General features: G+C 33.7%; 4 protein-coding genes across 4 annotated transcripts; 3 read left to right on the top strand and 1 right to left on the bottom strand.

Moving 5' to 3' along the window:
* Nucleotides 1–1,017: 1,017 nt before the first annotated feature.
* LOC131613150 (small ribosomal subunit protein uS13z/uS13y/uS13x-like) lies at nucleotides 1,018–2,624 on the top strand. Its single transcript, XM_058884847.1, has 4 exons — nucleotides 1,018–1,156; nucleotides 1,247–1,407; nucleotides 1,508–1,696; nucleotides 2,385–2,624. Exons 1-4 carry the CDS (start codon nucleotides 1,154–1,156, stop codon nucleotides 2,488–2,490), a joined length of 459 nt encoding a protein of 152 aa, XP_058740830.1. The 5' UTR covers nucleotides 1,018–1,153; the 3' UTR covers nucleotides 2,491–2,624.
* Nucleotides 2,625–4,914: 2,290 nt separating this feature from the next.
* LOC131643646 (UDP-rhamnose/UDP-galactose transporter 6) lies at nucleotides 4,915–8,096 on the top strand. The gene is made up of 6 exons (XM_058913924.1): nucleotides 4,915–5,169; nucleotides 6,279–6,520; nucleotides 6,617–6,801; nucleotides 6,881–7,081; nucleotides 7,207–7,368; nucleotides 7,542–8,096. The coding sequence occupies exons 2-6, from the start codon at nucleotides 6,391–6,393 to the stop codon at nucleotides 7,833–7,835; spliced, it is 972 nt and encodes a 323-aa protein (XP_058769907.1). The 5' UTR covers nucleotides 4,915–5,169; nucleotides 6,279–6,390; the 3' UTR covers nucleotides 7,836–8,096.
* A 631-nt stretch (nucleotides 8,097–8,727) lies between these two features.
* LOC131643647 (small ribosomal subunit protein uS13z/uS13y/uS13x-like) lies at nucleotides 8,728–10,391 on the bottom strand. Its single transcript, XM_058913925.1, has 4 exons — nucleotides 10,235–10,391; nucleotides 9,982–10,142; nucleotides 9,692–9,880; nucleotides 8,728–8,952 (listed from the first exon to the last, which is right to left on the bottom strand). Exons 1-4 carry the CDS (start codon nucleotides 10,235–10,237, stop codon nucleotides 8,847–8,849), a joined length of 459 nt encoding a protein of 152 aa, XP_058769908.1. The 5' UTR covers nucleotides 10,238–10,391; the 3' UTR covers nucleotides 8,728–8,846.
* An 8,072-nt stretch (nucleotides 10,392–18,463) lies between these two features.
* LOC131643645 (uncharacterized) lies at nucleotides 18,464–22,916 on the top strand. The gene is made up of 3 exons (XM_058913923.1): nucleotides 18,464–18,925; nucleotides 19,971–20,051; nucleotides 21,681–22,916. Exons 1-3 carry the CDS (start codon nucleotides 18,767–18,769, stop codon nucleotides 22,038–22,040), a joined length of 600 nt encoding a protein of 199 aa, XP_058769906.1. The 5' UTR covers nucleotides 18,464–18,766; the 3' UTR covers nucleotides 22,041–22,916.
* The last annotated feature ends 3,044 nt before the right edge of the window (nucleotides 22,917–25,960 follow it).

The raw sequence follows: 25,960 nt of genomic DNA, 5'->3' as shown, positions 1-25,960 counted from the left end.
CATTCAACAAAGCAGTTGCCCTAGAATGATTAAAATTATCTTCTTTTTGTTCATTTGGATGAATGATGTTGTTAAAGTCTCCAATCAACATCCAATGACCATTAGATTTTGTGGTGTTTTCTTGCAATCACGAGTGTGATGTCCATAATAGCAACAACTAGAGAAAATAACATCAAGACCTTTATACTGCACGGTATACCAGTGGCCGTTAATCATGACCTTTATGACATCGGACAAATTCATATCAATCTCTACACAAATTCTTGTAAACCTTTCCTTTCTACATTCAGGATGTTAGTATCTACCTTAATTGGAGTACTCACAACTTATGTCAAACCAAGAAGGACATTGTCATCATAATACAATAAGTTAAGCCATGGAAATTGAATCTAAACCAAAGTCTTCTCCACTTTTGCGAGAGGAGATGCAAAGTATGAAGTCCATCGAGCCACTGCTAAGTAATAGTCAAAAACATCCACGAGCCTTCGGACATAATTTTCTCCCTATCTGCGAGCAGTTCACATTTGACCATAAAGAAACCATTATCAACGTTCATGATCTCAAAACTTCGATAAGTTTCCACATCTTCTTCAACCTATCCATCATCTCAAGGAGTTTAATGACTAGCCCCTCATTTCAAGGATTGCACAGTTCCTGAAAAAATCTCTCATCCATCGTGACATTTGGTAACAATCGATTTTCTCCTTCAAGTGAGACTCTTTTATAAGTCTCTTTCAATTAGGTCAACTATCTCCTTCACAATAGTGATTCCTTGATCTTAAGTGAGAATATCTCAAAACGATAGTTTAGGAGGCTTAAATGCACATATATTCGATAATTTGACCGGTGACAACAACGCGGAAGCGGTGAAAACAAATACTCCATGCGAAAACTTAATTAAATTACTCACATTAAATTTAATAAAATTTAATTAATTAACATCATTTAGTTTTTACAATCATAAAGGTGATTGGGCCATAAAATTACCCATAAACTCATTAATGGTAAAATAGTCAATCTACCCACTGAGCACATCATATAAAGTCTACACTCACAAACCCTAAAATCTCTTTCGCATTCTCAAGTGGCCACAGTGATACACAGCCTTGCCGGCGACCACCCTCTTCAACAAATCCTCCGCGGCTAGGCAAAAATGGTATGTTTCCGATCTCAATTTCATCTTTCTCTGCCCGATTTTTCTTCATAACCACTGAATTTCTAGTTTTTTTTGTTATGTGTGATATAGTCTTTGGTGGCGAACGAAGAATTTCAGCACATTCTGCGTGTGCTGAACACCAACGTTGATGGAAAGCAGAAGATCATGTTCGCAATGACCTCCATCAAGGGTATTGGAAGGCGATTCTCTAACATCTGCTGTAAGAAAGCTGATATTGACACCAACAAAAGGTAGGTTTGTAGTTGAGTTCTATCGATTGTATAAGTAAGAATACTATTTTGATTTGTTGTTGATGATAAATGTGTGATTTTTTGTTATTGGGATATTTAGGGCTGGTGAATTGAGTGCTGCAGAGTTGGATAATTTGATGACAGTGGTTGCGAACCCTCGTCAATTCAAGATACCTGATTGGTTCTTGAATAGGAAGAAGGATTACAAAGATGGTAAATTCTCTCAAGTTGTCTCCAATCAACTTGATATGAAGTTGAGGGATGATCTGGAGAGACTCAAGAAAATCAGGTATGTATTCAAAGCAATACCTCTCAATCAAATGTTGCTTCAATATTGTTTTCATTTTAGTTAGGTCAGGTTATGAAGTGTGAGGGGAAATGTGATTACATGCCTTTGTTTTCTAGGACATCTTTTCCTAAATTAGTCTTGTTATTTATCTGGTATGTTTAAGTTAGCTTTTTAACAGCAATTTCTAGAATTTAAGCTTAAATTTAGGCAACTGAAACTTGGCCTTAAAGTTGTTTGTTGGTTCCTATGGAATGACTTGTAGTATATGTTTTCTGTTGGATAGATAATCCCAAGGCGGTAGTGTAAGTAATGAATATATAGCTATTTTACAGAGTTCTGCACTACTTAGTATATGCACCTGTTTGGTAAATTGTCATGTTGGAGAAAATCGCGTTCAAAAGTCACGTTAACAGAAAAGCTTCAATGTATAGCTTCTAAATTTTCACGTAAAAAAATGCCCCTGGATGTCAAATGTAATTCCAAGCGGAATACCAAACATATGCTATATTCATTTTGATGCTGGGACAAGATGGTCATGTGAAGATGTATAGTTCTGCATTGTTTCTAATCAATTTTGTAGTTGTTATATAATGAAGTATTTATGTGGAGAAATAGGGTATTGGCTGGTTAATTAAATTCTGGCTGTTGTGGTAACATTTAAAGGCTTACATCCTTTTTTAATATGCAGAAACCACCGTGGTTTGAGGCATTACTGGGGCCTTCGTGTTCGTGGTCAGCACACCAAGACTACTGGACGCAGAGGAAAGACTGTGGGTGTCTCAAAGAAGCGATAAGCTCTTATGTTTTGATTTGGAGATTAGATATTTTGAGGCATATGATAAGCACATTAGACATGATTTATATATTGATTTTGTAAGGTTTTTGAATGAATACTGTGACAATTTCAATTTTGTTTGGTTTGTGTTCACGTTAGTTCTAAAAAGAAAATATGCTACTTTTTATATAATAATATTAATATTTAATATAATGATAGCTTGTTGGCCAAGAACAAGTACAGTCAATTAGAGGCGCAATATGCAGAACTTGGTTGGTTTTTGATTTGGTTTTGTATGGCATTTTAACTTTGCTTGGGTTCATGGAATTTTGTAATGCATGTTTTCATATGCAGACACATATTTTATGCAAACGGTTTCAGTTTCTGTATTCATATTTTTCTTAGTTACAAATAATGTTTTGAATGAGTGTTCTTAAAGGGTTTGCTTTGTAAATTAGTCTCTTGTCAAATCTAACCAAAATTGATAAAAAAAAAACCCTGATGTACTAGAGTCAAATTTGCTAATTGTTGCCTGTATTTGAAATAGAGTATCCAATCCGTTGGTTCATTTCAACCTGTATTTCATCCCAATCTGTTTAAGCTTAGGTCCAAAATACGTTCAAATTTGAAATGGTATATTTTGTGTAATTTATAATTCCAAGGCCATTTGACGTAAGTTTGAAAATAGATTATGAAAAAAAGTATATTTCTCCTTGGGATATTAGGTTGAATTGTTTTACCTTTAATGGTTCCACGCCTTTGAAAATTTAAAATAGTATGTGTTCGGAGATGTACCTCTGAATGCAATCAAAACCACACAATTGAAGATGTATTTTTAGAAACACTTGCATGATTTTAGAACAACACCATTTTTTTGGAACTTCTCTTGCATGATTTTAGAACAACACCATGATTTTAACAACATTTTTACGGAAACTCTCTTGCATGATTTTATAACAATGTAAAATCGAAGTAAAATCATGTTTATTTTTTAGGCTAAGTTATAATAATGTAAAATCGAAGTAAAATCATGTTTATTTCCCTGAAAATGAAAGTAAAGAGTCAAATATTAATTAAACAATTCAACATCATACATAATATTTGTTCGAAAATAAAAAATAACAATACATCCAAACATAAATGATTGGGTATGTCAAATCCTCCTCAATCTGTACCGCACGATATTTTGTAACTCAGCAATCATGCTCTGAATTAAGGTCAACTAGGGGTTTTCATCCTTAAAAAGCCATGCCTTTATGCCTATACCCATCTATACAACACGTTGACCGACCAACGTCATGTTTTCAGCCGACTCATTCCTAACCTCAAGTATCTCCTGGTTAGCTGGCCTAGGTGGATCTTCAGGAGCATATGGTGTAATGATAGGGTGTGACACCCTATAGAACCATGTCAGGTAACTCTTAGCATAAGCCCACTGATAAGGAGCTGGCACTCGATACTCCTCTGGTACCAGACAACTCTTGAAATCATCGAGTATGACACCTAGATCTCTGCCGAAGACGTCGTGAAGAGCAAACTCATAAGGAGGTCTCAGAATAATTTGCACATAGCCAAACTCACATATCGCTCGCTCAGGAAAATAGTGATACATAAGAGATGACTCACATGATAACCATTTGGAATATAAGAAAATGATGTCAAACAGACGCGTCTGACGGTGACACTCGTATGAGCAAAAGCAAATCATTGTGTACCACACGGTCAAGAATGAGTCTGAATGGCTCAACCGCACCATTCCCCATGTACGGAACAAAAGCGGTTGCTCATGGTCAGTCTTCAATTAATCTAGGCGTGAGTTCCCACCTGGGGATGCGAGGGAAGTGAGAGATGATCCAACCCTGAAAATCGTTTGGATACGATATTAATAGTAACAAATAAATCACAGAAATATTCGTAAATAAATGAAATGAAAACTTAAGTAGACAAATGAAATTTCAAGTTTCTTATTGGGCCAATTAAGTCACACAAATCAAACTTATGCAATGGAACAAATAAAAAAAGTCCAATGTATAATGCAATAGCCCCACAACAACCAAAATAAAATATAATATTTTATCGTTGCGAATTATTGTAAACCAATCAACATCAAAAAGTCACCGGCAGATTCCTAATTCTAGATCTGGACTGTTAAATATAAATATTATTAAACCAATGGCTAAAAACATCGGTGCCCCATGGTGGACAGAAATGAAAGGCACCATGTTAAATGTCATCCCATATCATCTATTATGTATGAATCAAACAAACTTCAATATAGTTTAAAACTCGATTCGACATTCGACAAGTAAATCGTTAAATATGAGTAAAAAAAATAAATTTGTTAATTAAATTAACTGAATGTGAACTATGTATAGTTCCACTCGGTAGCTTTATATAAGAGCAATAAAACATTATTTTGGTGGATAATAAAGAAAAGAATATATAAGAGCGAAACATGTGTTCTTTGTCGGCCATGAAAAACGTTAAACTTGGGCCTGAGGGTTGACAGTGATTCGTTAAAGAATCCGAAAACATTCTTAATTAAACAAACACTATCAAAATCACACATCATCAAACATAACTTTTTCGTTGCGTTATTTTGTTTTGGTCCGTTGCAATCTGCAAACTCCATAATACAACTCCAACCTCAGATCAATTTCCATTTTCCCCCAACACACTCCTCCAACTTCTAATCACGGTTAGTTCCTTCTCCCTTTCAATTTTCCTACCACATTCTCAATCCATCACAAACTTCTCAATTTTCTTTTATTTATTTATTTTTGGATTGATTCATTACCTGTGTTTGATCTCACTTTTTGTTATTTCTTGTTTATTTTTTAATGTCACCTTTCTGGATCTGAGACCCCTCTATGGATCTGTTTGTGATGTTGTGCATTGTGAATCTTATGATGATGTATATTGGAGTTAGATTTATTTGAATTGAATTGGTTTAGGATGAAGTTACATTCTTGTGAATTTTCTATCTATGACAAGAATCAACCACCTAATCCAAATTCCAAGTTATTATTGAAAATTTGGAATTGGTTGTAGTTTTCAGGGATGCATTTATGTTGGGCCCTTTTGTATCAACCCAGAAAAATCTTAGTGCATCTCTTTAAGGGCTGTTACTGTGTATGATCTGAATAGAATCGAACTTGTATGTTTACTTTTGATGCAAGATCTATTTTGTTCGTGTTGATTATTCAGTTCACCACTCTTGAGTTGGGTATATTTTGCTCGTGCCGGGATGAACCGAAGATTATATTGTTGATGAATGTGAGTCTGTTTTTAAAAAAAATTATTGTGTGATTTTGATGAAGACTTGTACTTATATTACTTATTCTTCTTACAATCTTAAGTTAGCCAATTCATTAATATAGTTGTTTCATTTAGTTCAATTTATACACTATAGTATGAAGATCTTTAAAATAATCCCTTGAGAAAAATAAGGATCCAATTATTTGTGAATAGAAGTGATTGCTAGATGAGACAGTAGAGTTGTTCTTAGCTTAAGATCCTGAATGAGAATGGTATGTGCTTCTGTGGATCTTTTACAGAGAGTGCATGCATAACAATGTTGTGTCTCTTAGGCCAATGAATGTAGTTTATAAGAGGTAGCGGCGAAGCTTGTTGCCTGTTTGATTTCTATTTCAGTATAATGTTTATTATATATTTCCTTTTGTTTTTGTAAATTTGATTTCATACTCTGGTTTCAAAGGCTTTGTGATTCTCATTTCATCAACTTGTGACTATCCACACATGCATTTTATTTTCAAAATGAAATTTCATGTCCTTCCATTTTGCCAGGCTTCTCTGTTTGCTTAAATGTGTTGACTCCTGCATTATTTGAACGTGGACGGAATGTTATGGAGGCTAGTTGAAAGAGATCGGTGTTAAGTTGTGAAGGATTACAAAGAACATGGCTCCTTCTAGTAAGGCTGAGAAGAAGGCAGCCGTAGATGCTGCTGCGTGGATGTTCAACGTTGTCACTTCTGTTGGAATTATCATTGTAAACAAAGCTTTGATGGGCGGTTATGGCTTCAGTTTTGGTATGTTACTTTACCAATTTCTTGATCATATTTCTGTTACTGATCTACTATTTTCTATGTCTTGTTTTAAGTATGATTTGACTTTATTGCCTGCAGCTACAACATTAACTGGTCTTCATTTTGTTACAACAACTTTGATGACGATCGTACTACGGATGCTGGGATACATCCAGCCTTCTCATCTTCCATTGTCCGAACTTCTAAAATTTGTTTTCTTTGCTAACTTCTCTATTGTTGGAATGAACGTCAGTCTTATGTGGAACTCAGTTGGATTCTATCAAGTGAGTTGGGCTGAATATTTTACATTGCTCTATTACTGCCTTCAGAAGTTAAATTTGTTTCTTTATTAACCACTGGCAGATTGCCAAATTGAGTATGATACCTGTGTCCTGCTTGTTGGAAGTTTGTTTGGACAAGATTCGCTATTCAAGAGACACAAAACTGAGCATAGGTGTTGTTCTTTTGGGCGTTGGTGTTTGCACTGTCACTGACGTGAGTGTAAACACAAAAGGTTTTGTTGCCGCCTTTATAGCAGTGTGGAGCACTTCTCTGCAGCAATATGTATGTTCGAAAATCCACTACATGTGGTGTAACATTTTGCATTTATTTTTTGTTTCTTAGAATTCGGGCATGGGCCATAACTTAACACCTCAAAACTGATGGATTTTCAAATCATTTACGTGCAGTATGTTCATTATCTTCAACGGAAGTATTCGCTAAGTTCTTTCAGCCTTTTGGGACATACAGCACCCGCACAGGCTGGATCGCTACTCTTATTAGGCCCTCTTCTAGATTATTGGTTGACCAACAACAGAGTTGACCGATATGCTTACGATACACCCTCTGTGGTAAGTTCTACTTAACAGAAAGAACGCAATGCTATCAAATTAAACAAATAGCTCTTAGATGATATAATTCTCTGAAAACGAGTTTGCGCTTTCGTAGGACTTGAAGATTTTGTCACTGACTTATGTGTGTTACATTAACTTTCACTAATCAATTGTTGTGATGTCATTGGCAGATGTTCATAATCCTGTCATGCACCATTGCAGTTGGGACCAACCTCAGCCAATTCATCTGCATTGGCAGATTTACTGCTGTGTCTTTCCAAGTACTTGGTCATATGAAGACAATACTTGTTTTAGTAATGGGATTCTTTTTCTTTGGAAAGGAAGGTCTCAATCTTCATGTAGTTGTAGGTATGATAATAGCTGTGGTTGGAATGATGTGGTATGGCAATGCGTCATCGAAGCCTGGCGGGAAGGAGCGTTGGAGTCATTCCCTCCCCACCAACAAAACAGAAAGCCGGTCATAGTTTGACAGTATTCACTCATTATGTGATGGTTTTGTTTGCAAATTGCAAAAGTTGAGCACACCAAATAGTTGATTTTAGGAAAGTATATTTATTTATAAAAAAATTAAACCTTATTGGTTCTAATTATTTTAACCTCATATTTGTAATTCTTTAAATTTGATTTCTTGTTTTGGATACTAGTTGATATATCTTATAGGGTATGTTCCATGGAAAGTTTTCATCTTTTCCATGATCAGAATGAATTTATTTTAGACTCTTAAATGTGATGTGTGTTTTCATGTATTGCAATTAGTAATGAAATTTCTGTGATCACTAAATAGCGCACTAAGACTTGGCTTCTTTACAAGAGTTATTAGTTTGGGTTGAAGACTTAACTTCTTTACAAGAGTTATTAGTTTGGGTTGAATCTTTGACACTTTAACAATGGTTGCATTGAAATTGGAAACGGAATGAAATAACAAAAAATGCAGTAACTTAAAATGTTCTAGAGCTTAGATGAATTAATAAAATAAAAAGGTAATCTGTGCTCTAAGCCACAAGATAGTAAATCAAATCAAATACTGACATTGTTTATAAAAATTTCCTTTCTTAGCGGCTTAAAGATTGATTTTTCCAACACAACTTCCAATTTTTTAACACCCAGGTGGTTTCTTTAACACCATTTGTGACATGAAATGAAAGTGCTGTACAAACCAAATCAAAAACCCAATAAGTTCTACATTTCGAAATTTTTGTTGTTATCAATGTTGCATATTTTCATTATTTTTCACAAGATTTGTTATTGTAACTTGTGGTATTATTATTTGAGAAGTAACATTTCGATTAAGATCCAATGCGAAGAAATACCAATATCATTCATCTAATAGGGCTTTCACACAAAAACCAAACAAAATTGAAAGAAATTGCTAGTGCCATTTAACAACCATACAAAGTCAGTATAATAAAAGTGTCTAATGAACTTAAAATATGCATCCTTAAAATCATCTAATCTCCAATTCAAAACAAAACTGCTTAACGCTTCTTTGAGACACCGACAGTCTTTCCTCTACGGCCAGTAGTCTTGGTATGCTGACCTCGAACACGGAGGCCCCAATAGTGCCTCAAACCACGATGGTTTCTGTGTCATAAAAACGATGTTAGTCTTCAAGTAAACACAACAACCAAAAATCAGCAAGTGCCAAATATATTATTCAATACAGAATTTGAGAAGTATATAAATAAAAGCCTATTCCATTTAATTTAGTCTACTACTTGAACTTATCTACCTGCATAAACATTTACGAAATTGTTTGGTCGCATAAAGAATTGGCTTATGACATATCCATAAACTGTTCTCTACTTATTTTCTTGCGTTTAGGATAGCTTATGAAAACAGTTTATCGATTATATATAAACAAAGACTTTATTTTAATGTTATAGAATAGAAATAACACTTCCACTACAGGTGCTTAGTTAAATTGCTTATCCTAATGCAGCCTATTTATCTATGCTTCCATCATCTCAAATCTCAAGATCATTTGTCCATATCATATATCGTAAAATTGAAGGGAAAAACCGGTATATTTCAATTCTAGCACTGACAACAATATCCTATCATGCCAAGAGACAACTAAATACAAGTCATTAGTTAAGAACCAGTAAACAAAATTTTGCCCCTTTGGCACTGTATTAATTGAAACATCAGTACTATTTTCAACAAGGAATATAGAGAATAGTAACAGTGGTGTTGCATGATGTTTAAGCTTGTAGAATTGTTATTCCATTTCAAAACAAAATGGAGAAATAATTTGAATAAACTCAAATGAAATCAATAATGAAGCAACATTAGATTGGGAGGTATTGCTTTGAATACATACCTGATTTTCTTGAGTCTCTCCAAGTCATCCCTCAACTTCATATCAAGTTGATTGGAGACGACTTGAGAGAATTTACCATCCTTGTAATCCTTCTTCCTATTCAAGAACCAATCGGGTATCTTGAATTGACGAGGGTTTGCAACCACTGTCATCAAATTATCCAACTCTGCAGCACTCAACTCACCAGCCCTAAATATCCAGAAAACAAAAAAATCACTTATTTATCATCAACAACAAAACAAAATAGGATTTTTACTTATACAATCGATAGAACTCAACTACAAACCTACCTTTTGTTCGTGTCAATATCAGCTTTCTTACAGCAGATGTTAGAGAATCGCCTTCCAATACCCTTGATAGAGGTCATTGCGAACATGATCTTCTGCTTTCCATCGACGTTGGTGTTCAGCACACGCAGAATGTGCTGAAATTCTTCGTTCGCCACCAAAGACTATATCACACATAACAAAACTAGAAATTCAGTGGTTATGCAGAAACATGGTACAGTAGACAAATGCAATCGAGATGTGAAGAGGAACTCACCATTTTAGGCCAGGCGATATGGTTCCCTGCGAACGGAGATGACGGCGGTTTGTCGCACTGTGGCCAAGTAAGATGTAAACGGGGAAGAATTAGGGTTTCTGAAACTATATGGAATTTATATTAGGCTGAATATCTAGATTTACGGTTTTGACCCGGACAGGTATTTTCGGTACTGGGCCCTTGACAGAGAGATGATGAAGAACTAAAATTCTAAAAAGCAATATTGTAAATTAAATATGAAATTGGTTTATAAATAAAATATTTTTATACATGCATTCAATTAAAATAAATCAAATAGATATTTATTGAGAAATTTTTAAAATTAATCTTATAAATATTATAAGTGATTTGATTAGAAACATCGATAAAAAATTATGATTGTTGGTATATTATTAATTTTATTAAATATATCAATTGCTCGAATAATTTCTTTGAATTTGAAAGAGTAAAGAAGATATAATCATTGAAATTGTAGAACTAATAAAAGTCATTAGAAAGATAATGTGTTTAGAGTGATTTCATATCATGTAGATTACTAAAGGTAGTATTTTTAATATGTTGTGAATATCATTATCTAAAGGCGTGGTAGGGTAACTAAGGGTGGTATTTCTTAAAGGTGTGATGACTAGGTCAGACGGCTAGTAAACGCCCCAAGCTTTACCATTAGGCACATGGACGTTAGTAGGATACTAGTTAGATTCTTACAGGATGGTCTAACATGTTCAAATTAACTTAAGTAAGCTCTCAATAGTTTGACTTAACTTATTAAATCTCTCTTCACTAGATAGTAGAATAATGAGTCAAGCTACTATTTATTAACCTAACAAAAATGAAAGTTTTTTTGAGGATTATTTCAAGCAATGTAGGTTTGAGCGAGCTAAGCTTCTCATGTGTGAAAGATAGACATGGAAAATCATTCATCCAATGGAGATTAAGCCAAAAACGACTTTGAGGATAAAATATTTATGTAATGCGACTCAACTATGCAACTCGATGCATATGCATGTGGTACCAACTCAATATTTGGTTCTCTCATGAACGAGATCCCTTCTTTGAACCCATGAGCCTCTTCTCTGAGCTTGGGACAAGCCACTAATCCCTTCTTTGAACTAGTGAATATGCCTCTTGACACAACTCAAATGATGTATAAATCATCCATATTAATATCAATGTGTTAAGACCCCTCTCTGATCCTAACATAATGCACTGATAAGTCTCGTAATCCAATCTCTGAATTACCGCACAATCACTATATATATATATGCATAAAGCAACATGAAATTAATGCAAATCAAGCATTTCAATAGCTCTCCTCAATTGAACTATTGTCTCATACACATAAGAGTACAACATTCATACTCAGCATGCAATACATCAAATCATATTCACAGCCTACAAACATACTCGTTATAGCATCATCGCCAATACAACATCAAGAATACACATAATTCTCTTCAATTACTCATGTTATCACAACACATTCAGCCCATGAGAACAATTCCATTTGATGGTAATTTGCGTTAGCCTTCGAACGCTTTGAACGACAACTCATTTGGATTTACAGATCAAAACAATATTTTGAACAAAATTGACCCTTTTGATTCGAATAAAGTGCAAACTGTGATTCAAATCAATTTGGGCAGGGGCTCCCAAAAGGTCGTGATCCGAATCAAATTCTATAGCGTTTTTCTGCTAGTTTTTCACAGAAAATTCACTTCTAAGCTCATTTTTTTCAACTTAGACTTGTCCCAAAACATTCCCTAACATGTTCAAATAGCTTATTTCAAAAATTTATTATTATAGGTCAATTACCTACTGTTATTATATCTTATTTCATCAACTTAACAGATTAATCATCATTTCTCATGATTTCACAATACCCTAAAACCTTTAAAAGTCAATCAATGGAGAAAAACATAAACAATTCCAAAAACAATAATACCACACATAATCATGTACGAAAATTCATCATCAATTCAGCAAACAACATTATAATAACATAAAAACTCATAATTAATCCATGCAAAATACCCTATTAGAGGTTAAAGACCCAACTACCCTACCCCTCATGCATATATCCTACTTAAGGTTATTCTCTCCCTTACCTTAACATTCTACTCTTAACTTTTGGCTTTTTGGTCTCTAAACCAAAATTTTTATGTACTGACAACAATTCTCCCAATTTTAAATTTATCTCCTAATTTTATATTTAGGGTAAATCTTCTCAAAATTACACACTTAGCGTAACTTACATACTTCTTACTCCTCCATCCTCGTAATTTTCCCTAATTCTCACATTTGGCCCATTTCCTCTATTTCTCATTTTAATTAAATAAATTACAATAAATTATTATTATTATTATTATTATTTTAATTATTAATAATTTTAAATAAAATCTACCAACTTCTAATTACTCTCTAAACTCTCCTCTCAAGGTCACACACACATGCCACCCAAATTAATTTAATTATCACCACATAATAATTAAATAAAATACATAAAAATTATAATTAAATTCAAATAAATTAAAGAAAATAGTTTACTAAAACTAAGGTGTTATAGTTTGACATTTCCCAAATCCTCATCGATGGCGAAAACTCCTATGATATTATATACTAAGAGTTGTTCGAGAAGACGGGCCTTGATAGAGGCACTCTATGGCCGTATGAAGGCTCTAACCTTTAGGCGTTCAACGGACGGAACAACCACCTGTCATTGGGGATATGTGGAGTTGATGGTCTCTATAGGCGATGTAAAGGACATCTGAGCAATCAATTCACAAATCCTCGTTGTCATTTGCATGAGCCTCTATAACTGTATCTTGGGAAGATCTTTTGGAGCCACACTAGACATCGTCGCCTCATTAGTGCATCTTAAACTCAAGTATCACAACCTGTAGAAGGAGTCGACCACCATCAACGCCAACCTCGAGGGAGCAAAAAGAATCTATCAAACTGTCTATAAAGATCAAAGGAAGACGTAGGGATGTAAATGGATATCCATGGAGACGAATATCTTGATATCCGTGTCTGCCCTGTTAGATAAATATGATATCCATATCTGTGCCGGTATCCGCTAAACGGATAATCGGTGGATTTTAAGGTATTCGCAGATATTTACAAATATCCATGGATAATATTGCTTTCTAATTTTATTTTTTTTGAAAAAATATATTGTTAACTTCTTTTAAAGACACGAAAAGCTATTATCAAATAACACTATACAAACCTCTCTTATTTTAACCAAAAAAATTCATCACATTAATTTCCTTCATCTTGACCAAAATAACATCCATACGTTTCATTTTTAACAAAAAAATGAAAGATATTGTGATTGTGAGTTATGGTGAACGAGCGGACGACAAAGTAGTAGAAGGAAAACACTAATTGGACAGGGAAAATGGTTGGTTGGACGGTGGAATTATTGAAGTGTGGTATAGAGTAAATAAGAAGCTTAAATATGAAATTACCAATATGATTTGTATGGAATGTAAAAGGTTTTCCTCAAAGAAAACTTCAAAAAATATATAAATGAGATGACTAGTTTTTAGAAGATGAAAAGAAAAAAGTATAGTAAACTAATATTTAAGTAATTCTTATAATTTATTAGTGGATATGGATATCTGCGGGTATAGATATCATTAATTCCGTATCCATATTTATTACTAAACGGGTATTTAAATATCCATTTGTTTTATCCGTGGATATCTATTAAGCTACCCGCCCCATATCTGTGACAGGTTTTATTCGTGGATATTTGCGGTTACGGATTTTTTTGCCATCCCTAGAAAGTGTGACCATGGAGATCATTGTAGCTTCCTTCACCAACTATCTCAATAATCCTCAAAGAAGTGGCTAGACCAACAAAAGCGGGCATAAGGAATAAGCGACGACTGGCATACCTGGTTATGTGTCCCTTTTTCCCATTTATTTTACATGTTGTGATAGTATAACCATCTTCGTTATTTATAGGAATATCTTGCACCTATAAATGACATGGTATTTTTTGAAATATATGTTTCTTTGTGATTGTGCGTAGTGAGGGCAAGTCCGTGGTACGACCTTTGAGATCGAGGCCCAATACACTAAAAGTCAAGGGTACTGCCAGAGACGCTTTGCACATCTGACGACATTAATCAAGTCTCCACAACACGAAGCACACATAAAGAAAATCAGGGGTGTTGCTGGTGACGCTTCGCACGCCCGACTAAAGTCAGGGGTGCTGTTGGAAACATTTTGCATGTCCGACTACAATAATCAATTTCCTACATGCAATAACGCTCAACTGCTTCTGGAAACTAGTCACTATAGAGGTCGCGGTGGGTTGGCCACACGTCTATCCAAGACTGGGTTTTCATTAGGTGGAGGGTAGGGGAACCGACCCATGTTGGAAACGACTCTAAGGTGAGCCTTTTATATCCTCCTAGCTTTTATGGTTTTCTAGAGTCGTTACGGGCCTCTGTACCATTCACATAAAACTCTAGGGTAAGAAACTAGTGTTTGGAACCATGCATCCTTTCTAGCAATTTCATTAAAAAAGATTATTGTAAGAAGAAGTTGTCATATATTATACTTTTAGTTTTTTTAATATTATAACAATATAAATTATATTTGAACAATTTTTTTTACATGAATAAACTTAACAGATTTAATTCAATACAAGGAGGTGTCATATTAAGGATGCTACGCTTAGACCAATAATTAACCGCCTTAACTAACGTATGGGCAACCGAATTCACTTAGCGCTTAATGAACTTTACCTCATAGTTCGAAAATAAACATAACAAATTCTTAATAACCTTAATAATAAAATTAAATTCAGAGGTACCAAGATATTTGAACAATTCGTTTAAATCCTCAAAAAACTTCAAAAAACCCCCCTTTTAAATAAAGTTTTTTTATTCCTCAAGAAATTCTAATTTTGAATAAAAATGAATTCTCCAAAACTCTCCACATCTTAACTCCTTCTATTTTTTTATTCATTCATTTATCTTTTCAAAATTGTCTTTCCTCTTTCTCTTCAAACTCTCAAACAAAATTTAATTTTTCAATCTCCCAAACATAATCGGACGATATTTTTAAAAAATTTCTTAGGTGTGTGAATAAATGATGGAGTAGCATTGAAACTATTAGAAGTTAAAGACTCATCTACCCTACCCCTCATGCATATATCCTAGTTAAAGTTATTCTCTCCCTTACCTTAACATTCTACTCTTAACTTCTGGCTTTCTGCTCTCTAAACCAAAATTTTCATGTACTGACAACAATTCTCCCAATTTTAAATTTATCTCCTAATTTTATATTTAGGGTAAATCTTCTCAAAATTACGTACTTAGCCTAACTTACATACTTCTTACTCCTCCATCTTCGTAATTTTTCCTAATTCTCACATTTGGCTGATTTCCTCTATTTCTCATTTTAATTAAACAAATCATAATAAATTTATTATTTTAATTATTAATAATTTAAATAAAATCTACCAACTTCTAATTACTCTATAAACTCTCCTCTCAATGTCACACATCCCTGCCACCGAAATTAATTTAATTATCACCACATAATAATTAAATAAAATACATAAAAATTATAATTAAATTGAAATAAATTAAATAAAATAGTTTACTAAAACTAGGGTGTTATAGTTTGACGTTTCCCAAATTCTCATCGATGGCGAAAACTCCTATGATATTTATCTACTAAGAGTTATTCGAGAAGATGGGCCTTGATAGAGTCAATCTATGACCGTATGAAGGCTTTAACCTTTAGGCGTTCAATGGACGGAACAGCCACCTGCCATTGGGGATATGTGGAGTTTATGGTCTCTATAGGCGATGGAAAGGACATCCGAGCAATCAATTCACAAATCCTCGTTGTCATTTGCATGAGCCTCTATAACTGTAACTTGGGAAGATCTTTTGGAGCCACACTAGACATCGTCGCCTCGTTAGTGCATCTCAAACTCAAGTATCACAACATGCAGAGGGAGCCAACCTCGAGGGAGCAAAAAGAATCTATCAAACTGTCTATCAAGATCAAAGGAAGACATAGGGATGTAAATGGATATCCATGGAGACGGATATCATGATATCCGTGTCCGCCCAGTTAGATTAATATGATATCTATATCCGTGCGGGTATCCGCTAAACGGATAATCGACGGGTTTTAAGGTATCCGCAGATATTTACAAATATCCATGGATAATATTGTTTTCTAATTTTATTTTTTTTGAAAAAAAATATTGTTAACTTCTTTTAAAGACACAAAAAGCTATTATCATATAACATCTATACAAACCTCTCTTATTTTAACCAAAAAAATTCATCACATTAATTTCCTTCATCTTGACCAAAACATATTATCCATACGTTTCATTTTTAACAAAAAATGAAAGATATTGTGATTGTGAGTTATGGTGAACGAGCGGACGACGGAGGAGTAAAAGGAAGACACTAGTTGGACAGGGAAAATGGTTGGTTGGACGGTGGAATTATTGAAGTGAGGTATAGAGTAAATAAGAAGCTTAAATATGAAATGACCAATATGATTTGTATGGAATGTAAAAGGTTTTCTTCAAAGAAAACTTCAAACAATATATAAATGAGATGACTAGTTTTTAGATGATGAAAAAAAAAAGTATAATAAACTAATATTTAAGTAATTCTTATAATTTATTAGTGGATATGGATATCTGCGGGTATAGATATCATTAAACCCGTATCCATATTCATTACTAAACGGGTATTTAAATATCAATTTATTTTATCTATGGATTTCTATTAAGCTACCCGCCCCATATCCATGACGGGTTTTATTCGCGGATATTTGCGGGTACGAACTTTTTTGTCATCCCTAGGAAGATGTGACCATGGAGATCATTATAGCTTCCTTCACCAACTATCTAAATAATCCTCAAAGAAATGGCTAGACCAACAAAAGCGGGCATAAGGAATAAGCGACGACTGGCACGCCTGGTTATGTGTCCCTTTTTCCCATTTATTTTACATGTTGTGATAGTATAACCATCTTCGTTATTTATAGGAATATCTTGCAACTATAAATGACATGGTATTTTTTGAAATATCTGTTTCTTTGTGATTGTGCGTAGTGAGGGCAAGTCTGTGGTACGACCTATGAGATTGAAGCCCAATACACCAAAAGTCAAGGGTGCTGCCGGAGACGCTTTGCACATCTGACCAGATTAATCAAGTCTCCACAACACAAAGCACACATAAAGAAAATCAGGGGTGCTGCTGGCGACGCTTCGCACGCCCGACTACAACAATCAATCTCCACCCAAAGCCAGGGGTGCTGTTGGAAACATTTTGCATGTCCGACTACAATAATCAATTTCCCACATGCAATAACGCTCAACTCCTTCTGGAAACTAGCCACTATAGAGGCCGCGGTTGGTTGGCCACACGTCTATCTAGGACTGGGTTTTCATTAGGTGGAGGGTAGGGGAACCGACCCATGGTTAGGAACGACTCCAAGGTGATCCTTTTATATCCTCCTAACTTTTAAGATTTTCTAGAGTCGTTGGAATATGGGCCTCTGTACCATTCACATGAAACTCTAGGGTAAGAAACTAGTGTTTGGAACCATGCATCCTTTTTAGCAATTTCATTAAAAGAAATTGTAAGAAGAAGTTGCCATATATTATAATTTTAGTTTTTTGAATATTATAACAATATAAATTATATTTGAACAATTTGTTTTTTTTACAGGAACAAACTTAACAGATTTAATTCAATACAAGTAGGTATCATATTAAGGATGCTACGCCTAGATCAAGAATTGACCGTCTTAGCTAACGTATGGGCAACCAAATTCGCTTGACGCTTAATTAACTTTACCTCATAGTTCGGAAATAAACATAACAAATTCTTAATAATCTTAATAATAAAATTAAATTCGGACTCTTCACATCTAACTCCTTTTATTTTTTACTCAAACATTTATTTTTTCAAAATTGTCTTTCCTCTTTCTCTTCAAACTCCCAAACAAAATCGGACGATATTTTTAAAATTTTTCTTAGGAATGTGAATAAATGATGGAGTAGCATTGAAACTAATAGGGTGTATTGAAAATAAACCAAGAAGGAAATGATAAAGTTGACAAAGAAATATAAAAACTTACCATGTATACGAAATGTAAACCAAACGGTAGGGTGCAAATAGCAAGCCCTGTACAAACTAAAGAAAAGCAAAGACAGGTGAGAACGTCAAAACGTAACACCGCACCTGAGTGCCCCCTGACCCCCTTCTCTCTTTCTCTCACCGCACGACAACAACACCACCTCATAGAAACACCAACAAACACTTTCCTTCCTTTCCTAATCCAATGGAAGCACGCGAGCAAATACTAATCACGTGCACCACGCATGCCCTAAATGTATCCTCACTCCCGCACCACCTTTCTCTTCTTTCCTCTCAAAACAAACAAACAACATTGCTTCCTCCATAATAAAACCAAACCCAAAACCAAACCCTCGTTTCTTCTTCGTTCCTTCCTTTTCCTTTTCCTTTTCCAACCATGGCGAAGAAGAGAAAATCCATAGCCACGACGCTCGACGAAGTCGATCGAACCATGTATGCTTCGTTTTGTAGCGCTGCCAATTCTCTCTCACAGCTTCACATGCATGCGCTCAATCATCAGAAACTTTCCTTCCAAGCTGGTCAACGACATAGCCTCGTAAATCACTTCTTCGTTAATCGATTATTCTTTTGAGTTTTTTTTTATCGTTATTGTTTATTTCATCTATTTTAGCTGTGAAAACCTTGATTTTCTATGCACAATGTGTTTTGTCTTTAATAACATGCTTCTTCCTAATTGCTGGAGAAAATACTGATGATGTTGACCAATTGATTGATAATTAATCTCAGTAAACAAGATGTATTTTTTTACCGGTGGTTTTCAACTTGAACATCGTTCAAGTTTAAGGTTTTGGTTCTGTTACATGTCCATAAAAAACTCCTTTCTGCAACTTATGCTTCATGAATTTTTGAGATTCAGGCCCTTTTTGGATAAACATTCCGTGTTTATCTACTTAAGTAAGTTTTGTGAGGCTATCAAGGAGAATTTATAAAAACAGCTTAGGACCTTTTCATAAGTTTTATTCAACTTATTTTCACAAGTTTTCCAATATAGTGCTTATGAAAATAACTTGTATCATATATAAAATAACTTAGTTAAATTTATATATAAGCACTTATGTCATAAACTGCAAATAAGTTATTTATCCAAGTAGCCTCTTAATCAAGCCCTCATGCCATATGCACTTATCATATAAGTGCTTATGTATAAGCTACTTGTATAGCATTGTCACGAGCTGAAAATAGCTTATGGACATGTCAAAAGTTGTTTTCATAAGCTCTCTCAAACCGACTTACAAGTGTTTATGCTAATTGATAACTCAATGTAAACAGACCCTGTAACTGACTACTAGAGAGTGCTGACATTGATTAAATAGCCACTAGGGGTAAGTGTTATGAAAAACTAACCCATTAAGGAAGCTATTTTTTAGGGGATCTTGGCTTGGGGTGAATCAAGCTCACACAGCATATAGCTGTCATTGGAACATAGCTTAAAGCACTTTAAAATCTCTTTAGATTTTGGGCAGTTAATTATATGAAATATGTAATACAGTAGTCTATCTGACACCGTCTTTGCTTTTATTTTTTGAGGCTTAAGCATTATATTGGCATTTCGTTAATGTTCAGTGTTTTTCTGATTTCAGGAAAAACTTTATCAGTGGATCTGGAGACAGCAAGAGGGTGGATCAAGAGTTGCAACACTTGATATACTTAACTATATTCAGGTTGGTTTTATCACTGTTCTCTGTTTTGCATACAATACATCACCGCGTATAATTTCAATTCATACATGCTTCTGCTGATTGGTAATTGCCAAGTGGGAACTGCGAGTGGCAAGACAATCAAACCAACACACTTGGCAACATTTGGCGTGCAGATGGAATGACCTATACTATTGTGTTCTATCTAATTCTGCCTTTTTAATGGAACTAGATTGTACCATTTTCTTATACTTTTGTCCTGCTTTTATTAATGTGTCAAACACATAACATAACCCATATGTTATGTTCCAACCAATTCTACCTTGTCAACCAAACACTACCTTAGAATGGGAGAGAGGGGCGTGGGAGTGGGATGGACTACAGCAGTAGGAGTTAGTGACAATGAAAGGGCATAAGTTTCATATACCAAATTGTAACTGATTGCAATAGCAGGCTGTTGACTTAATCAGGGCTGCTTTTCGTTGAGATTGTCAATTTTTGAAATCTCGTAAATGAAACCTAACAAAATGGCTCTATAATTATCATAGTCTTGTTATCTTCTCTTGAAATTTTGACTATTTTAAGTATAAACCATTTACTTGTACAAGTAAATTTTGACAAGTTGTATTGATTCTTGCTCAATAAGGGTGTTTCTGTAAACACCTTATTTAAGTTCTTAATTAATTCAATAAATGCATATCATACGTGTAAGTTTTTTCTACAATCGATAAGGGGGTGAGGAGAAACATTATATTAACTTATTCTGTAAGCTATTATAAGAAGCTTATTAAAATAAGTTGAAAACATTTTAAGCTTATCATCATAAGCTATTTTTCAAGTTCTTCTATACACTTAATGAAGTGCTTACGTCATTCAATATGCCCAAACAAGCTCTTCCAAATACTTTTTTAATCAGTTGCAATTTTGTTTACATAGGCAGGATCATTAACACAACCTTTTGTCAGCTTCCATTTTCTGCATTCAGACCCGTTATTCCACTTATAATTCAAGTGGGATAAAGCCATTTTGAATTGTCTGATGGATATTGCCTCTCCGGTCCTGCCTTTGTTTTGTGTTTTGTTGTCTAGAATTATAGAATAGGTTACATCCATTCCATACTTATATAATTGCTAATTTAAAAATTTGTGGAAATAAGTGTTCGGAATTTTTCAGTCCATTCACGCCACAGAATTCTAGAAGTTACAAAGTTATCTAGGGAATTGTTAAAGGTTAAAGAGTGGTAGACAAGACAAATTGCCTGTATTTTTTTAGCATGTTTAAGATTTGCGGGAAGGACAACTCTCCACAAATTTAATTGGCGAATATGATTTTTTTAGTGTCATTATTCTTATTGTGGCTGTATCAATATTTATTATATTACATAGTTGTAGAGATAGATGGCAGCTGGGAGGGAATGGGATAGAAAATATAATGAGATGCTCTTTTTTTTTTTTTGGTATCATTTTAAGATCTGCAGGTGTGACAATACCCCCAAAATAATAAGTGATTATGATCCGGAGATGTTCAAAATGTGGAAAAAATGTAGTAGATTTTTGGTTGCATTAGGATGCCTTTGTACTTCAATACATGTTAGTTTATATGTTTTTATTGGTTACAAAGTTGATGCATGAGAGTTCATTTCTCTGCTTGCAGAATGAACTGGATTATTTTGGAGAGGAGCAATCTGTGTCGCCTAGAGCTGCACTACCACCAGCAACACAAGTAGCTAGTTCTGGCTTTACAGTAACACCCGGTTCTTCGTGCCAAACAGTTGTTGGGCAGGAACTTGGATCAGAGCACTGTGATAATCAACCTAAGAGTTTTGAGTTTCCGAATGCTTTGCCAAGCCCCGTTCGTCGAAGTCTTCAGCATTATCAAGTTGGTGACGGAGGGAACTACCTCACCGGACCCTCCATAGGGAATGGAAACCAGAACACTGAATCCAGCCTTTTTCACCAGCAAAGCACTGCATTCAGTTCCAACGATTCTGCCATGGACATGCATTCAGACTAGTCTTGCCAATTGGTTTATGTACCAAGCACTTTTGTTTGACCATCCTTTGACATTACTTGCAAAAGAAGTGAACAACCATTTGAAGTCTTTGTCTGGTTTTGATCGTGTCCAACAAGAAATAGCAGCAAGGTGAAACCAGATCAACTAATCTAATAATATACTCATGTCATTCTAGTGGTTAGCTTGAATATGTTCTTTGTAAAGTTTTTTTTTTGAGATAGTTAAAAAATATTTCAGTTGGTCCCTTCGATCTCTCTCCACACCCCCTCTTTATAAAAAAACAACAACTATGCCAATTATTGGGTTGCTTCTATCTGAAGTTACTTATGTAAATCTGTACTTTATCAGTAGTTTTTATCATCATAAGGAATGGAGTGTCCCATTAGGTCACAATTCATATTGTTTATTGGATATTAATGTTCCTTCATGGTGATGCATTATAAGAATCTACACTTGAAACCAAAAAAGGTAAAGCAAAGTATTTAATAAGAGGGGCAAGGAAAGATGGTAAGAAAGGTGTGCAAGTAATTGGAAATAGCAATTTGAAGGGAAGACATGGAATTGGAATTGCTTATGTTGTTGTGCTTGAGTGAAGGCAGAGTAGGTATATTAGATTCAGAGCATACCTGAAGCTAAAGGTTAAAATTGTGTCCATGTTTAGAATTGCCTCATTAAGGACTCCAGCTAGGTGTCCTGTTATGCCTACGGCCAGTGTCCCAACATTCCTTGTGTGTACAGAAATGTTCCAACATTCCTTGTGCGTACAGAATTCCATACAGAAATGGGTATAACCTGCAATGTGAGCTATGCACAAACTGAGAAATGAATTTCAATACAAAATTTGACAAACATTGTATATTAATTAACTATCCGAGTTTTACTTTTTTTGTTTCTTTCTTGGGAGTTTGTTTTCTCATTTCCGTTTGGTGTCAACACTTGGGTGAAATTCTTTTTTCACTTCTGAAATCTCTTAGAATTTTTCTTTTCATTCCATTAAATGAGCATAAGAATGTAGAATGTATATTTATCAAAAGAAACACAACGAAAAGACAAGTGAATCCATAAACAAACACAATGAACATAAATACTCCATTAAATGAGATAAAAGTTAACATGTCACACACCAAACACCTACAATAAGTTGTGAATTAAAAACATTAACATGTAACACACCAAACACCTACAATAAGTTGTGAATTAAAAAGATTAAACACAAACAAGATATATGATCAGATAAATTAGTTATTTTTTCATCGGGCTCAACTACACACATCGGAATTTCATCAATTGTCTTGGGAAAAATCAAGATTCAACAGATAACACGAATGAATCTGAATGAATCTGATCAAGGTAGCATTTGACTTTATTGGTCTCTTAGTATTATGTCAATCAAATATCGATAATTTAATTCTCACATCATTGTCGTTTTTAAATTGCATGTTGGTGAACTGAACATGTCCATCATCATCGATTAATGAATGACAGTGCTCAACACTAACCTACCTTATTCTGTGGTAGTTGGGACGCCGATTTATTTGGCCAAGTCGTTCAGTCAAATTGAATCACTTCGAATTTCGCACCTCCGGGACTAACTGTCATCTGATACCAATTGTTAGAAGGTATAATAAGTATATTTTTCCTTTATTTATCTCTACTCATAATTATCTTAACAATATGAGCTATTCTCTCACCAACCTATAGTCATCTCAACAACACATAATTATCTCAGCAATATAAATTATATACTCAACAACCCATAGTTATTTCAACAATCCATAATTATCTCAATAATATGAGTCATATTCAACAATTTCATAATTATCTTTATAAAAAATGTCATTCTTATAAATGTTTTAAGTGTGATCAACTTATGAAGAGAATAATTACGAAAATATTGTTCAAACACAAAAGTAAGAATTCAAATATGAAAATTTATAGAGGACAATTATAAATTAAAAAAAAAAATAGTAATGATACTTAAGAAAACAAAAAATTAAAATCACTTTGTTATTTTTGTTTAACAATTACTTTTAGCATGTTTGAATTGACTTTTGAAATCACTAAAAACAATTTTAGTGTAGGATTGATTTTTGAGTGATTTTGAGGTGTTTGGTTATCCTAAAATAGAATTGATTCTGCCTTTAGAACTGATGCCTCTAGAATTGATTATAGTTGAAGCTATAATTTGTAGCTTCTCAATTTAAACATGATTATTATCCTGAAATTTATTATTCAACTCACTTTTACTTAAATGTCTCCAAACATAAATCAATTATGTTAAAATCAATTATACCAAATTCAATTCTCTCAAAATCAATTTTATCCACCGTTAATTCAAACACACACATTGTTATCAAATAATTTAAAATTTATATTTTTGTTTTATCAAGCGTTAGAATTTATTTATTGTCTTTTTTATTTGATCTTGTATTTTTGTTTCTTTATTTAAAATATTTGAAAATTTAAAAATATATAAAATATTTTTCATATAAAAATCAATGTTATGTATTCTGTAAGATATAAAAATTTATATTGTAAGATGTATTTTTTTTAAAATAAATTAAAACTACAACATCTTTTAAAATCTTCAATATTTTGTTTTTGCCAAACTAATCTTTTAAATATCTCGAATCATTTAAGTTCAAAGTGACTAATGCATTTGTCACTACTTTGATTAGTCCATGTCATTTTCATTATTCTCTTCAAACAAAAGAAAATAAGAATTAAAAAGTGACATTTTTGTCATAAACAAGTAACATGCCAAAATGTTTTGTCCAAATTTAGCATTATTATGACTATACCTTGTAAGATTTTTGAACTTATTCTAACCTTTCTAGTTGAAGAGTCCAAGCAATTATATTGTCTTAAAGTCTTAGAGTGTAGTTTTCTATTACTCCTTCCCTCACAATCACTTACTATAACTAGATCCCTAATATTTATATTCTAAATTCATTAGAAAGCAAATTGACATAACCATAGCTTTTTCATCACTCAATCATTTATGTCACTGGGTTGCTTTGCTTCAATTATGCTTTTCATAATCATTGATTCTGTGAATGCGGAAAAAGGAACTTCACATTGAAACTTTCATGTTTCACGCTATATTAATACTAATATTAAAATGACTTGGATTGAAAACCATTGTATTTACCAAAACCTAGTTAACAAGCAAAGAGTGGTACGGACAATATTAAAATATTAATCACAATTAAGTGAATAAAGCTTTGTATAGTTTGAAAAAAATATGTTTTGTTAAACCTTATTAAACTCAACGTGAATAATGTTTGGGTCATTTCTCAATCATATCTCTCCCAAAATATTAAATTTATATGAATGATACTTATCAAAAGTACTTTTATGCATATAATCACCAAGAAATCGTATGAGTATTATAATGAAATATTAGCGGTACTACTATAATATAAAATGAAATATTTCAAACGGCTGCAAAAGGAAAATGAAATATTATCAAAGAACTTGCTTTCATATAAATACACACACTTTAAAAGCTTTATTTTTTGTGAAAGCTATAAAAAGTATTTTATCCGGATATCGTGATCTTCCATCACCTATTCTTTGTTGGTTTGAAAAAGAGGTGCTTTGTTGATGAGGATATATTTGATGAGATACGAGGAACAACTACGTTACATTATGTCAAGAGCAATCCCATAAGCTAGAGTCATATTATATATTTGTCCAAAATGTTAAGATGTTTGATTTATAGGTACTCTTATTTATAAAGTATCTAATCTTCACTTTTTTAAGCAATGTAAAATTTTTACTCATACTTGCATCACAACAATCTCTCTCAAGCGTGAGTTCATCTACTTATACGCAGAGGCGGACCTACTTGTTAGTGTGGGGGTGCAGTTGCACTTGCACCCTCTGTTTTTTTTATAAGAGGTTAAAAATAGTGCACT

Source organism: Vicia villosa, linkage group LG1 (assembly GCF_029867415.1).
Source record: "Vicia villosa cultivar HV-30 ecotype Madison, WI linkage group LG1, Vvil1.0, whole genome shotgun sequence".
In the NCBI taxonomy this organism is placed as follows: Eukaryota; Viridiplantae; Streptophyta; class Magnoliopsida; order Fabales; family Fabaceae; genus Vicia; species Vicia villosa.
Note: the sequence above shows the minus strand (reverse complement) of the source record. Positions and strands in the feature narration are given on the sequence as shown.

What these genes read in the sequence shown, in the direction of transcription:
- LOC131613150 (XM_058884847.1), top strand. An exon ending in GATATTGACACCAACAAAAG is followed by an intron (nt 1,408 to 1,507) that starts GTAGGTTTGTAG and finishes TGGGATATTTAG; the next exon opens with GGCTGGTGAATTGAGTGCTG. An exon ending in GAGAGACTCAAGAAAATCAG is followed by an intron (nt 1,697 to 2,384) that starts GTATGTATTCAA and finishes TTTAATATGCAG; the next exon opens with AAACCACCGTGGTTTGAGGC.
- LOC131643646 (XM_058913924.1), top strand. Translation starts at nt 6,391, where the DNA reads ATGGCTCCTTCTAGTAAGGCTGAGAAGAAGGCAGCCGTAGATGCTGCT. An exon ending in CGGTTATGGCTTCAGTTTTG is followed by an intron (nt 6,521 to 6,616) that starts GTATGTTACTTT and finishes TATTGCCTGCAG; the next exon opens with CTACAACATTAACTGGTCTT. An exon ending in CTTACGATACACCCTCTGTG is followed by an intron (nt 7,369 to 7,541) that starts GTAAGTTCTACT and finishes TGTCATTGGCAG; the next exon opens with ATGTTCATAATCCTGTCATG.
- LOC131643647 (XM_058913925.1), bottom strand. An exon ending in GATATTGACACGAACAAAAG is followed by an intron (nt 9,881 to 9,981) that starts GTAGGTTTGTAG and finishes CTGGATATTTAG; the next exon opens with GGCTGGTGAGTTGAGTGCTG. An exon ending in GAGAGACTCAAGAAAATCAG is followed by an intron (nt 8,953 to 9,691) that starts GTATGTATTCAA and finishes TTTATGACACAG; the next exon opens with AAACCATCGTGGTTTGAGGC.
- LOC131643645 (XM_058913923.1), top strand. Translation starts at nt 18,767, where the DNA reads ATGGCGAAGAAGAGAAAATCCATAGCCACGACGCTCGACGAAGTCGAT. An exon ending in CTGGTCAACGACATAGCCTC is followed by an intron (nt 18,926 to 19,970) that starts GTAAATCACTTC and finishes TTCTGATTTCAG; the next exon opens with GAAAAACTTTATCAGTGGAT. An exon ending in ATATACTTAACTATATTCAG is followed by an intron (nt 20,052 to 21,680) that starts GTTGGTTTTATC and finishes CTCTGCTTGCAG; the next exon opens with AATGAACTGGATTATTTTGG.